Source organism: Eublepharis macularius, chromosome 10 (genome assembly GCF_028583425.1).
Source record: "Eublepharis macularius isolate TG4126 chromosome 10, MPM_Emac_v1.0, whole genome shotgun sequence".
Classification (NCBI taxonomy): Eukaryota; Metazoa; Chordata; class Lepidosauria; order Squamata; family Eublepharidae; genus Eublepharis; species Eublepharis macularius.
The window spans coordinates 58,711,210-58,725,972 of record NC_072799.1 but is presented as its reverse complement, the minus strand read 5'-3'; the positions used below and the strand labels follow the sequence as shown (position 1 = coordinate 58,725,972).

The 14,763-nt window shown below is 40.1% G+C and overlaps 1 protein-coding gene across 1 annotated transcript in view; it reads left to right on the top strand.

Annotated features, from left to right (window-relative positions):
* DCHS2 (dachsous cadherin-related 2) overlaps positions 1 to 14,763 on the top strand; it is a 138,015-nt gene that overhangs the window by 101,145 nt on the left and 22,107 nt on the right. The window contains exons 8-13 of the mRNA XM_054989645.1: positions 2,069 to 2,226; positions 3,224 to 4,064; positions 5,258 to 5,497; positions 8,777 to 8,911; positions 9,236 to 9,445; positions 11,130 to 11,987. Of these exons, the coding sequence (XP_054845620.1) occupies positions 2,069 to 2,226; positions 3,224 to 4,064; positions 5,258 to 5,497; positions 8,777 to 8,911; positions 9,236 to 9,445; positions 11,130 to 11,987 (2,442 nt within the window). The remainder of the gene's footprint in view (positions 1 to 2,068; positions 2,227 to 3,223; positions 4,065 to 5,257; positions 5,498 to 8,776; positions 8,912 to 9,235; positions 9,446 to 11,129; positions 11,988 to 14,763) is intronic.

Below are 14,763 nucleotides of genomic sequence, written 5' to 3'. Positions count from 1 at the left end.
TAAGAATTTCAAGCATCATGAACTCCAGAAAGACAAGAGCATTTGATTCTTCACTGGATATGTAAACCCTCTCTCTTAAATGGTACACCCTGTAAGTGGGAGACGGCTTTTGTTCAGTACTAGGCTTGCAGACATGCTATAAAGTAACACAACAGTTCAGATGCTGCAGCTGGTGGAGAGTATCACAGCTTGCCTCTGGAGAAGTATCGGTTATCAGAACTGTTAGATGCTGATGCGTCCTAGTCCCAAGGCACAACTGTCCAGAGTTCCCAGTTGTTTTCAACTAGAAGAAAAGTTTGTTGATCTGTGACCATCTAAAATCACATTGCTGAAAATTCTCTTAAATTCCCTTTTCCAAATTGGGAGACTCTAGTTTTGGAAAATAATTTTGACTTGGTGATGCAAAGCTGGATTTCCTGAACTAGATTACACTATCCTTTCTTCCTCAGAGATATTTAGTTTAGTCATTCTCATACATCCAAGTCTTGTGATTAGTTTGGAAAACGTTGAGACCTACAGTTGATAAGAGACAAGTGTATGACAAGGTTGTTCTGTGCAAATCTTTTGCTGGCAGGGGCTTTCAGGACCAAACTTCATGCAAGGAAATTTATAACTGATTTCTCCACTTTAAAAACATGCATCCGCAAGGGAAGCAAATCACCCATTTGTTTGTGGAAGGTCCTGTCGTTGTACCTCCTTGATTTTTCTGCTTGTGCTGTTTTCCCAACTGAAATGCTCCCCTATCCTGAGCTGCCATTTCCTCTGCAGGGGGAGTGGGGAAATTCCCTTCCTACTAGGGATGGAGGGGAGGGGTAATTTAGATGAGGAAAACAGCACAGAGGAAAATGTTGAAACGCTCACCCACTTTGCTGTTTCCCCAATTTAATGATCATCTCTCAGTTCTAGCCACATTGAGTGTAAGAAGAGAAATAAAAAAGGGGGGCGGAGTCACCATGGCTCTTCTCCTGTCAAATATTCAGCATTCAGATATGGAGGCTTTGTTTTCTTGCTCCCATTGCTTTGTTCAGTATTGATATTCTGAAAGAAATGTTGCTTGGCACAATGGAGAATAGTTCTGCATGTTAGATGACGTCAGTAGCTTAAACTCTACATTCAGGAAAGTGATATATAATAGTACATAAAACAGAATTGTTCCATTAACCATATTTCAGCTCGATCTTTGTCCCCCCCCCCCCCGCCCCCGGTTGACTATTTCCCACATGAAATAATTTTAAAGCAAAGTCAGGAAAAGCCATTTTTATGTAGGCAATATGCCGAGTTTTCACTCAACATTTTATATCCTTGCTTCTCAGTACACAATGCACAAATGGGTATTTATGTCTGTAGCTTAAAACAATTGGTATACAGGTTGAGCGGAACAGTATTTTTAATAGTATTTTGTGCATTTCATCTTTTCCTCTTTTGAGCGTTTAGAACTGATTTATTATGCTTAAAGGAGAAACAGCTAAACTAGAATATAAGAAATTGGGAAACCTTAAGAGCAAGGTGACTCTAGCTTTTCTGTACAGCAAGCTCCAGTGAAATGGCTGCATCTCAAATGGGAAATGAATAGCAACCAGATCCAATGGTAAGAAGAATTGTACTGTATCTGGAGCCTCCTGCAAGGCACCCACATACACTGGGCTTTCAGGGTAGGGTGAAGCAGCTCTTACAGCTTGTATATTTCCAGGCACTCCTTCTGTTTTACACGGTGTAAGCCCAAAGCAGTCAAACTGGAACTTGTAAAACTGATTAAGATACATAAGTAGCAACTCACTTTATAATCCAGGTTAAACAATTGCTCCTTTAGCGGAAATATCAATGTTACCTTAAGCAGAGCTCTCTTTAAGCCTTAGAAGATGACTGCATATACACAGTCGGACAGCTTTGTACATTCTGGCTACTGTGGCAGTTGCAAGAGTACAGTAAAAAATAAGAGAAGATACAAGCAACTGGACAAGGGTGTGGACAGATAACCATCTTCAAGCGCTTAAGCATTTAAGTAGGTGTTGTTTATATAGCATTTGCTTAATATGTAGCTCTATTAATGGTAACATATCTTTTCTAGGGGAAAGCTTAGGTCACTTTCAGATTGACAGCGGTAGTGGTGAGTTAAGAACTGCTGAAGCTCTTTTATATAATTGGAGGTCAATCTACAGAATGGTGGTCACTGCAGCTGATCAGGGGAGCCCTTCACTTCAAGGACAAATGGTCATCAATGTTGAGGTATTGGCTTGAGTGGGGATTGTATTTGGATGTGTGGTAGAGGAGAGGCAGATGTCGGATGGGGCACAACAGTTATTGACCAGCTGTAAGGAGACATAGATACTGGAAAAGCCTTATCAACCCAGATGGGCTTATTTATGCAGCCAGGAGTGAAAACATGACATCTCTTTGATGTGTTCTCTGCTGTCCAAGCTGAGCTTGACGGGCTTTTGGGCTCCAGGCCTGGATATTGGGCTCCAAGCCCTATATTGCATACTAAGTATTGCTGAAGAAGATTATTTAACTCAGGTATCGGTAAATTCTTCCCTAGCTCAGTTTGGAATTGAATTTATTGTGCCTACCTTTTTTATTTTGCCAAGCCCAGTTCTGAAATCCAGTAACTATGTTGTGCTTCTGATTATGTCATTGGGAATAGTGCAGGTTGGTACGTAAGCGGATGGAGGGACAGTTTCTTTCTGGTTTGTATTATACTCCAAGCTGAATTCTCACTCCTTAATTCTTGTCTCAGGTTGGATTATGAGCCAAAGTTTGTGATGAGAAATTGGTAATAATGAAACTTAGTTACATCACTTATACATTACCAGTAAGGCGGTCATTTTTAGTTCGTTTTAAAGAACTGTCTAGTTTTTCTCTGTGTGGCTGCATTACAGCATTACAGGCCATAAGAAAGATCCCTGGCACAGCAATTTCTGCTGTGATTTAATGACCCTTCTGCAAAATCAATTGGCAGATTAAGCCATTTGTAGTATGTGTTGTGCTTGCAGCTCAGGAACTGTCATTAGACCACAGCACATTTGTAATTAGAGAAGGGGCATAGAATACTCTTGGGAATGCAAGTTGTGATTTCTATTCATTCCTCGAGGGATATTAACATGAACAGAAATGTATGTCCTTGGACTGTGAATAATTGATGTCCTTGTCTAAATATTTATTTATTTATTATGAAGAATACCAACCCAGAAGATTTTTTTTAAAAAAAATTGTTTCTTTGTTTCAGGTAATTCCACTTCCTAAAGGGAGTTCTGCTTCTTTTCAAAGCATCAGACATTTTGTCATACCGGAACATTTTAGACCTGCGCGGGTACTGGGTTCTCTAAGACTGCCTGGCCAGCATCTGTATACCAATAAAAAGCAGCGTTTTAGCATTTTGGTAGAAGACTCTCATGTCCCGTTTGAAATTGACAGTTCCTGTGGGGATCTTTTTCTTTTCAAAGAACTTGATTATGAAACTGCATCTCACTACTTCTTTAGAGTGGTTGTAAACGCTGATGGGAATTTTCTTCCACAGAATAATACTCTTTTCATCAGTATTGATGTTGAAGATCAAAATGACCACTCACCTTCTTTCCAGAATGACGTTGTTGTGATTGGTGTAGAGGAAAATGTGCCTGTTGGCACTTTGGTGTATACATTTAATGCAAGAGATGGAGATGGCAGTTTTCTGAACAGCAATATACAGTATTCTATAGCCAGGAGTAACTTCACTGAAAATCTATTTCTCATCCATCCTTTTTATGGCAGTTTAATCACAGCAGTTCCCCTCGACCGAGAGGTGATGCAGTTTGTTATCCTGACAGTTGTGGCAACTGACCAAGCTGTAAACTTGACTGACCGCAGACAAGGTTCTCTGACAGCCAAAATTATTATTTTGGATGTCAATGACAACCACCCAACCTTTGTTTCATCACCTGTTTCCTACATCAGAGAGGATGCGGAGGTAGGCTCTTCAGTACATAGCATAGTTGCTCATGATCCAGATCAAGGAAGGAATGGAGAAATCACATACTACCTTCTCTCAAGTAGCGAAGACCATGTGTTTGCACTAGACAAGTCTTCAGGTAAGATAACAAAAGTTAAATTGGCTCCAGTGAGGTTTCAGTGGGAATGATCTTAATCTCATCTTCTGAACAAGATACTAATTGCACATGCAGCAAGAATGATATAAAAAGGAGTCTTCTGCAACACACCAAATATTTCCTTCCCTGGGCTATTTCTGTTTGGGATAACAGCATGTTGGAGTGGGGGTGGATCGCTGAAGTACCTTCTGCATATGTACCACAATCCAGCCTGCAGTGGGCACATCATGCACCACAGAAAGGGAGGATAAAATGCAAATCACATATGACTGTAATAGGTTGGGGCCAGTGTACCCACAGTCTCATACTCTGTGCACTCCTTAATAAACCGTAGAAGTGAGGCCAATACATAGTGCAGACTTCATGTTAGTCCATGATTATGTAACCTTAACAGTGGTTTGATGTGATCTCCAAACAAACATATTCCCAGTTTGTGATCAGCCAACAAATAAGAAGTGGAAACTGTAATTTATGCTAACTTGACGAACTACATTTACATAGGTCACTCCAACTCCAGAAGCCACCGCATCATAAGAGACGTGCGCCGAGTAGATAAGAAATGGCGAAGAACGTGCGCTCTTCAGTGCTACGATCTGCCTATTCTTCCTGTTGGCAGCATAGCTTTCACGGGGGCTGGGGGTGGGGTTCATTCCAAAGCAGAGTTTAAGGATGGTTTCGAGTACAAGAGCAATGAAAGACAAACAAAATCAGAGAAACACATTTATTTTTAAAACAAAATAAGCATCAGCAGCAAGTATTCTAAAGACAAGCACCCAGTTGAAAACCAAATTAATTCTAATCTCTCTGCAAACCCAAGTGTCCTGCTCCTGTCTCAGTGTTTGAGACCCATCTCCAAGCTCAGGTGTCGTGTGTGTGTGAAAAAATGACACGCTTTCTCGATTCTGCATGCTACAGTTGTCTGTCCAGGTGGTCTAGTGGTATTCTCAGAAAGTCACTGCCCAATTAGAGTTCTCAAGGGCAGAACCTTGGCTTGTAAGATAAATAGTGTTTTGCGTGCATTTGGAATCTCAAACCAAGTGTTTGGCTTCTAAATTACAGTTATCTCAAAGGGTACTTTGGTTTATGTGTGATCCAAGCCATAGCAACGTATTGTGGTGACAGAAGTTGTGTTGGAATAAATCAGTGCCTGAGTGACAGTTTTCTTCTTGCAATAGGACTTCTAACAACCACCTTCATGTTGGACCGTGAAAACCAAGAGTGTTACTCCTTGACTATCATGGCTCTTGATGATGGCACACCAGCACTATCAGCAACTCAGATCCTGACAATAATTGTTCTTGATGTAAACGATGAGCCACCAGTGTTTTCAAAAGCTCTGTATCAAGCGTCCACCTATGAGAACAAAGATCCAGGAGAAGTTGTCATAAAAATAGAAGCTACAGATAAAGATTCAGGTAATTAGCTGTGTCCTACCTCCAGACATTACTTTGACATAGCAAAAGTAATACCAGTCTTGTATCCCTCTTTTTACACAGTTACAAACTCACAAGATTACTTTTCTAGATTTAGATGTTTTTACATAAGTGTTAACTGTGATTTATTTCAGGATTTGAATTATCCCCTGTTCACTCAAATGGTCTAAATTCTTGCAGAAGTGGATTTGTTTAAATTTGTGCATCTGTATCTACCACATTACACTGAAAGAAAATGAGTAAAGAGCTGTGAAGGAGTCAGAATAATCCAGATCTGTTCTTTTGCTTCTCCTAGTGTGATGCTATTGATCACAGATCTTTGCATAGAGCAGCAGGCTGAAGGCGCTTCATTATGCATGTTCATCAGTGGAACTGATGGCTGGATGTGGTTTGGTAAATGTAGCAAGGCAACGACACTGAAAGAAGTCCTAAACCATTTGATTCTACTGTTTTGAAAGCAGCTTGTCAGAAAGGACATTTCACTGATAATTGCAAACGTGCATTAAATTAATTTGGCCAGAGTGGGGCACTGTAATCCCAGGCTTTTTTCATCAGCAAAAGTAATAATACAGAGACTTAGTTTGTACTTTAAATTTCTTTTCCTAGTCAAAAGCTAACACTAAAAACAAAAGGAGAATTATGTCTGCTCACATGGAATTTATTCTAGCAAAACAATATTTTCTCAATCTTAGGCTGCAGAAAAGATTATCTGGAATAATGTCCTGTTGGTTTTAGGGGAATTCAGTTCCAGAAGGAGGTTCAAATGCATACACCTGGATACACAATGACAACTACAGCCTAATGGCTGCAGGCATGCCAGGCTTGGACAGCGAACTCTCACTAAGCAGCATTGTGACTGCTGGTCCTTTTCCTCTCCACAACTCTGCTAGCTATCACATACCGGGGATTTTCTGATACTACATTTTCTCTTGCATGGTGCTTTGGGGATAATGCCCACAGACGTAGTTGCATAAAAACATAAATTGGAATCGGTTGTCCACCTGGATTTCTGTACCTTTGGAATGCAACTGTATACATAGTCCTAGACTGGGAAGTAAGATGCCATTAACATCTGAAGCGGGCTAATTGAGCAGTCCACTGATCTAACATGCTGCATGGCTTCTATATTCATTTGTATTGTTAGCAGTGTGAACAGAGACCCTCTGAAAAGATAGACCAGAATATAAAGGGAAGCACTGTATAGGTAGGGAAGCAACCTCCCCCCTCCTCAAACAATCCTCTCTGGCTACCCCACAAACTGTTCCCGAAATTAAAACAATTACTCACTGGCCTCTGTAGCACAAGAAAGTGCATGATTAGGCTGAAACTACATGTGACATGAAGTCGCATGTAAATTCCCTTGTGTTTTTTTAAAAGCCAACAAACCTCAAGATGCTGTAACCTTGAGAAGGGGGTGGTGTTTTCCTCTTCAGCCGTTTTCCCATTCAAAGGCTCCCAGCATCTTACTTTACTGAAGGGGAAAAGATGGAGGTGGAAGAAAATCTTCAGAAAACTCCTTTGAATATGTAGAGACACCTGACACTGCAATCCTAAAAACATTGCATGGCGGGACTTGCTTCTGAGATGACCTGCTTAGTATGCCTCTTTGGCTCCAGGCTACAATTGTATACAAGTAGGGGACTCCAGTCATTCACAATTTAAAAGGAATGATTACAGTGGGACAGATACTAGGTATGTAGCCTGCTTTCTGTCCTTAAGCTTTTGGTGGGTTTTGTGGCAGAAGGCTGACCAAATTGAAATTTTGAATACTTGAATATGATAGAAATATATACAGTTACACACAATATGGAGAAAGCGAATAAAGAGAATTTTCCCCTTTTCCTAAAATACCAGAGCTTAGTGTCACCAAATAAGGACGATGAGCCTTTAGGAAGTACTTCGCATAAAACCTAGTTAAACTCACTGCCATGGGGTGTAGTTACTGCCCCTGGCATCGCTAGCTTTAAATTAATTCATGGAGAATGGTTATAAATGGCTATTTTCCACTGTAGCTAAATGTAACTTCCATGAGACAGCATTCCTCCAGATGCCACGGGCTAAGGGAAAGCCACAGGAAGAAGCCTTGGCGTCCAGTGGCCACTGTGCGAAATGAGATGCTGGGATGCATTTCTCTGGTCCAGCGGGCTCTTCTTGCATTCCTGTGTAATACACAGTAACCTAAAACTTGCTATTCTTTGTTCATAATGTAGGATTAAACTCATTTTAGTTAATAGCATCAGTTATCTTGCAGTGTAGCACATTATGAAAACGATGCCATGCTTTCCTCAGGAGAGCATTTGAGACCACAAGAAATATGGGAGCAATTTATTCTGATGCAATAAAGGATGAGAATAGGCAATAAGACTCCCACAACATACAGAAGGTATACAGCTGTATAAAGAGGCTAGCAGCTGCTAAATTTCCTACGCGGCTTTTTCTCCTACAACTTTCAGGTGTGATCATGATCTCACACGATAACCAAACAGTTTGGAACACAATATGAACTATGTAGTTGTAGCTCCCTCTGCTTGTAAGTAAGGCCCATGGGGTAAAAAACAGAAATGCCTCATGGGATCTCAACTAGTGAAGGAGACTTTTCTGAAGAGTCGGAGCATTTGGATGAAGAAATTAATTTTCAGTCATTGATACTGCATCATGGTGAGATTCATGTGTAACTAACTAGGCTGAGCAAAGAGGCTGAACAAAGGCTTGAACAAAGAGGTTGAAGAGTTCAGCAAACACAGTTGGTATGGCTCTCTATCATAAAAATGGGGATGATTCAATTTCCACCCTGAGAATATTTAGTACTAAGTTTGCGTTTCCATTTTTAGCCTGTTGTTGCTTGATCTCTTACGGCCATCATAAAAGATGATGTAACATATCCAAAATGATCAGTTATACTGATGCCCTCTTATTCTTTAAGAAAGAAAAGCCACAGGCCAGACCCCCAAAGAACTGTGCATAAAATAACAACCATAGAATATTCAAACTCAATGCCCACTCTTGTAATGTGTTCACACTGATGTTTCACTTAAGTTCACATTGATATTTAAGTTCTTCCCTAAAGCTGCACTCACCCTGCATGATAGAACAGTGTCAATTACATGATTAAATAACATAGTAGGAGCACTATGTGGATAATTATGAATTCATTTCTAGCCAAACATTTATCTTAGGAGCTAGTTAGGAAACCAGTAGCAAGGCAGTTAATACTGTAGTTGATCTACTTAGACTTTACTAATTTCTGCTTTGTATTTTAAGGAACAAATTCTATGCTTCGCTATGAAATTCTTCCAGGACCTGGACATGAGGTTTTTCAGATAAACTCAGATACTGGTGAGATTACAACAACCATTTCGCTTGACAGGGAAGCTCAGGATATCTTCACTTTTAAAGGTAAAAACAATTGGGATGTGACATGGAGAGATTCTTGTTACATAGGCATCATTGAATTCGTTCGTGGACAGTGTAAAATTGGGTGTGGGATTGAAGCATTGTTACTTTTTCAGTGGGGCTTTATTAGAAGAAATTCACTATGTCTTATGCTCATTGTCCTCAAATTCAGTGAAATAAGAGCAGCTTGATGTTTTCCAAAAAATGTGTTTGTTTTGTCTCGGGAGGAATATCGTACAGTTTGCTGTTCTGATGTTATTGATGAGCAGTTAAAGCTACGTAAATACATTGTTATAATTTCGCTTTGTAATGTGCCTCTCTGCTTAGTGCTGGTTCGAGACAGTGGAAGCCCCTTTTTATCCAGCAGAACCTCAGTTATCTTCAGAGTACTGGATGAAAATGACCACGCTCCCACTTTCCTCCTTCCTGTTTCTGAGATCCAAATTCTGGAGAATCAGCAGCCTTCAATAGTATCGACTATACTGGCTGTGGACATGGATGCCGCCGATAACGGAGCTGTGCAATGTCAAATCATTGGTAAAGTACAGTGCTTTATAATGACAAACATTTCAAAACAAATATTTATGATTTATATCATTTATAATCTGCCTTTCTCACTGAGACTCAAGGCAGAAATCCAAAGCTATCTTATTTAGCCTTCATTTAAAATTTTCCATTATGGTTTGTGTTATTTGGCACAATTAACTTCTTTTACTGAGCAATCCTCAGCAAAATTATACCCTTCTTAGACCATTATGCCCTGATAGCCCAGGCAAGCCTAATCTCTTCAGATCTCAGAAGCTAAGCAGGTCAGCCTTGGCTAGTAATTGGATGTGAGACTTCCCAGGAAGACCAGGGCTGCTATGCAGAGGCAGGCAATGGCAAACACCTCTGTGAATGTCTTGCCTTGAAAACCCCAGCAGGGGTCGCCATAAGTCAACTATTACTTGATGGCACTTTCCTCCACTACCAAGCCCATTGCATCTCTGGTTAGGATTACACTATAAATCCCTGGGTTCTACAACACGGGAAACAGGCTTGTGCTTCTAGGAGGTGTAGCTTAGCATACCCTAAAGTGACACTATAGTGCCTCTCCAAACAAATAGCATTCCCTGTTAAGTTCTGAAGTTCCTGTCTTTAAAATATTGATTATCTGTATCCCCTGCAGTGGGTATGGCTTGCAGTATGAAAAATTCTGGGCTAGGTAGTTCCATATCCTTTGCCATTTTTGGTATTAAAGCAGACATATTAGTGCAGAGTGATGATTTTTGTTATGTATTATATTCAGGATGATAGATTAATGTTGTTTACCACTGATCAGTTATGTAACCAAATACACACTCTTTTTAAATCTTTGATCCACTAAAAATATAGTGGGACGTCTGGATCTCATGTTATGAAAATGGCTGTGGGTCAGTGATAGTGTGTCTTACTTATTTGTGTGCCAAAAAAACCCCTGCAGGCCACTTTTTAACAAAAGTCACAGGCCACAATTCAAAGCGGAATTGCTTTGCGTGAAGAAAGTCCCTGGTTCAGGCTCTAGCATCTGCTGGATCTCAGATAGCCAGTGTTGTGAAAGATCTTTCTCTGCCTGAGACTCTGAAAAGCAGCTGCCAGTCAGAGGATATAATGATAAACTACGGGTCAATGGTCTGCTTTGGTATAAAACAACTTCATATGTTTGTATGTGTGATTTTTGGGTTGACAACTTGCTACTTCTCTTTTTAAAAGATTCTGTGTTCTATGTTTCCATTGTTTCTTGCTCCACATTTTTTTCATTTTTAAAGGCGATACTATTAATCCTCACTTCAGCCCAAGTGTCTTGCAGATAGGAATAAGCACAAATGGTCTCTTTTTTGCAGTTTCTGTAGATTCCAGTGTGTCACTAAAGTTGGCAAATAATACTTGGTTCAGAAGCACAATTACAATAGATTTTATAAGGTGAATTCGGGGTGGGTGGAGGGAAGACACCATCTGGCAGAACAGTTGCTTTGTAAATTGATGCTTTGCATTTATTACCACTGCTATCCACAAATTTAAATGAAAAACAGGCTTTAATTCTCGTAAAAGTTGAGGATCTAGGGACCCTAAGGGCATATTGATACAAAAACTGTACTAGCTGTTGGATGATATTATTGCAGTTAGCCAAGTTGTCCTATAGAGAGAGTATCAGTATTGTAACTTGTGTGCTTATCTTTTATTTCTTACTTCATTTTTAAAGATGGAAATGTTAGAGGATACTTTGCTTTGAATGAATCTTCTGGAGACCTCTCCACTACATGTGTCTTAGACAGAGAGATTGTCAGCAACTTTACTCTCGTTATTGGATGCTCTGACCAGGGTGATCTACAAAGAAGCTCCATGATCCACGTACAGATCACAGTCATTGATGAAAATGACAACAGTCCTTTGTTCGCAAGGGACCACTATCAAACCTCTGTGAGAGAAGACCTTGGAGAAGGAGAAGCAATTCTTGAACTGCACGCTGTTGATGGAGATGAGGGCCCAAATGGAGAGGTTAGATACTCTCTCATTGATGACACCCTTGGAGCATTTACCATTAACCAGATTACTGGCACTGTAACTGCTACAAAACTGCTGGACCGGGAGAAAAAATCTCAGTATGTATTTAGGGCTGTGGCAACTGACATGGGACTCTTGGGACCAAGAAGCAGCAGTGTTACGATCATTGTGTACGTTGAGGATGTAAATGACAACAGTCCTCTTTTTCTACAGAATCCTGTCAAAGCTTCTGTGCCTTTTCAGACATCTGTGAATCAAACGATAGCTACTATGAAAGCCAGTGACCTTGACTTGGGTCTGAATGGTGCTGTAAATTTTATGTTTGAAACACCAGACACCATGTTTCAGGTGGACCCAAATACAGGAGAAATCTTTCTTCAAGAACCCCTTCCTCATGAGGGTGTTATTACCTACCTCGTCATATTGGCTTCAGATCAAGGAGTTCCAGCTAGAACAGCTACTGCTGTTTTGGCCATCTCTTCTGAAACCCTAACAGAGACTATTTCATTCAGTCACAGTCAATATGAAGCAACCGTGCCTGAAAACAGTGCAAAAGGTGGGTACCCAATAATAATTTGTGTTTATTCTGCAGCCCAAGATAAAGGGTACCATGAAGCAACAGATTACTTCTGGGATTTTGAACCTGAATGCTTTTTGGAAATAGATGTTCTCTGCTACCTAGCTGTCATGATTTTGACAATGCATGTTTTCTGTTGGCTTTCTTCATTTTGAACTTTCAAAGATCTACCATATCACTGATTAGGAAAAGAAATTTGACGTTGCAGCATGCTCACGTCTTAGCTCATTCTTTCTGAAACACTGTACCACTAATTCATCTTTCTTCTTAGATAGCGTAGATTAGTTTTTAAATCAGAATTCAGCAAGCTGATTGAAATGTTGATGCTTGCTGTTGTCCTAAGTGAAACATATTTGTGTAGTCACTCCAGACACATATGAAATTGTTTGTACATTGCTCATAGTGCTATCCTAAATAGAATTATTCCTTTCCAAGCCCATTGACTTTAGTGGACTTAGAAGGGTTTAATAATTATGCTTAGGATGGTACTGTAAGTTTTCCGTACAGTGGGAGACCTACATATATGTGTGCTATAATCTGGAAAATCCTGGATATGCAGATTTATTGCATCCTGTTGAACATAAGTAAAATATATAAAAATGCATTTAGGCTAGAATCCTATTACTTGGAAATAAGTTCCATTGAAATCAGCAGGAGTTGCATGCAAATAATGGGCATTAGGATTTGATTGAACACTTCTCTAAGATTGGGAAATTAATTTTTACTGTTACTGCATAATCAGTAGATGCATATATGACCAAAATCTTAGGAAACCATTCCTGTATGATTGTGTCTATAAATGTTACAGCCCTGTGGTGCCTGTGGCTGTGTAAATTTGTTAACTTTTTAAGAGTCTACTTGAATGCTAAAGGTAAAGTAGTGATACCTGTAGTTAGGAATACTGGATTAGACATGCACGTTGGTGCTTCTTAGTTAAGCTATACAGAGTGGCATGTTTTTACACCAAGAAAGTCTGTTGTGGTAATGAAATTATGGCAAGATTCATATGACTCTCTGCCTTCTCCCTCTGCTCTGTGTATGACCCAAATAAGTTTGTGTTAATTGCTCAGCTATTTTAAGGAGTCTCATCATAGGGTTTTCAAGGTAAGAGATTAGCAGAACGGTTTACCATTGCCTATAGGGTTGCCATAGTTCAGAAGCGACTTGATGGCACATAACACACACACATTTTAAGGAGTGAAAACCGTTCCTGTTAAATATCTTCTGATAGAAAAGAGAGTTTACTTAGATCAGTGATCTATTTTTGATGTTGATATAGCTGGAAAGTTATTTACTTGGACATAGTCTTCCCCCTGACAACATAATTGTGTAGTCATAATTGAAGCTAATGTTGAATAAGTGGTAGAAATCTTTTAAGTAAAAGCTATTTCTATAATTGCTAATACAAACGTAATCCTCCCCGCCCAGAAAATCTAGGTTTATATACATTTTAAATCAGCATAAGCACAACATCATTTTGTGTTTTATCCCAATGTGCTTGAAGCAGCAAATAATCATTTTTTATTTTGAGACAAGGTGCCTTTGGCCCAAACTCTTACTTCTTTCTGTGTTGTATCATGAATGTGTCTGCACATGCATTTTATGAATGATGTTTTCCCAAGTTTATTCTTAGCAACAGTTTTAAATGCATACCCTTCCCCTCATCATCATCTTCATCATCATTTTCATTTATATTCTGGCTTCCTTGCTGGGACTCAAGGCAGATTACAAATATGAATGAGAACTATTCAGTCAATAAGCAACACATTACAAAACATGGTAAGAAACATTTGAATCTAACAGCAAAGATTCCTGGCAATTGGAATAATGCAGTAGGACTGGGCATATCGCAGGTAGGAAACCGACTCTTCCATCAATCAGCAAGTGGAGTACAAAATATAATAAAACAGTCTAACAGCAAAGATTCTTAATGACGTGAAATAATGCAGTGGGGCTGAGACTGAAAAACTGGAAAAGCGACAGAAGCAAACAAAAGCTGTGTAAGGCATGGGTCCCCAGCAGGATTCCCATGTACTGGCCATGGCACCTGCCAGTACTTCCTCTGGCATCCGTCGAGCTGTACAGAAAGCAGGGCTTGTTATTGGCAGTCTTCATTCAAATGAAAGAGTTTGTGATGGCTGAAATAGTAGCCATAACCACTGGAGGGTTGGGAGAACTGTCTGGTAAGCACCTGGACTTTTCATAATCACGGTGTGGTTCCATTTCCCCTTCCCTCCCTCCTCCCCCTGGCTTTCTTCCTTTTCCAAGCTTGCTGTCCTGCTGGTTGAACCATGCTTCTAGCAAAAAATTCCAGTAATACTAAATTTGACAGATCTGTGGCTTGACTCTGAATAAGGCAGCTTCATGTGTTTAGCATGGTAGCCATATGATTCTTTGGCAAAGCAAGGAGGGTGTGTTTGTGTTGGGTTGGGCTCTGCTTCCTGTGACAGCCATTTGGAGGAGGCCTGCACCACCCCCGTTCAAAATTCCAAAGGTGCCGCCTGCAGGCTCAAAAAGGTTGGGGATCCCTGGACTAAGGCAACAAAACAAACCATGGCAGTAAAATTTATCCCTTCTTGAAGTCACCTCCTGAGCGCTGTGTTCATGGACAAAAAGACACTGGCATAGGGGACTTCATTGAAAGGGGACTGGGTAAAATTATCCCTGCTTGTGGTAATGGAAATATTCTCGAAGGATGCAAGACAGAAGCAAAGTTCCTGATCCCACACCCCACTGCATCCCTCCATGTCAAGTG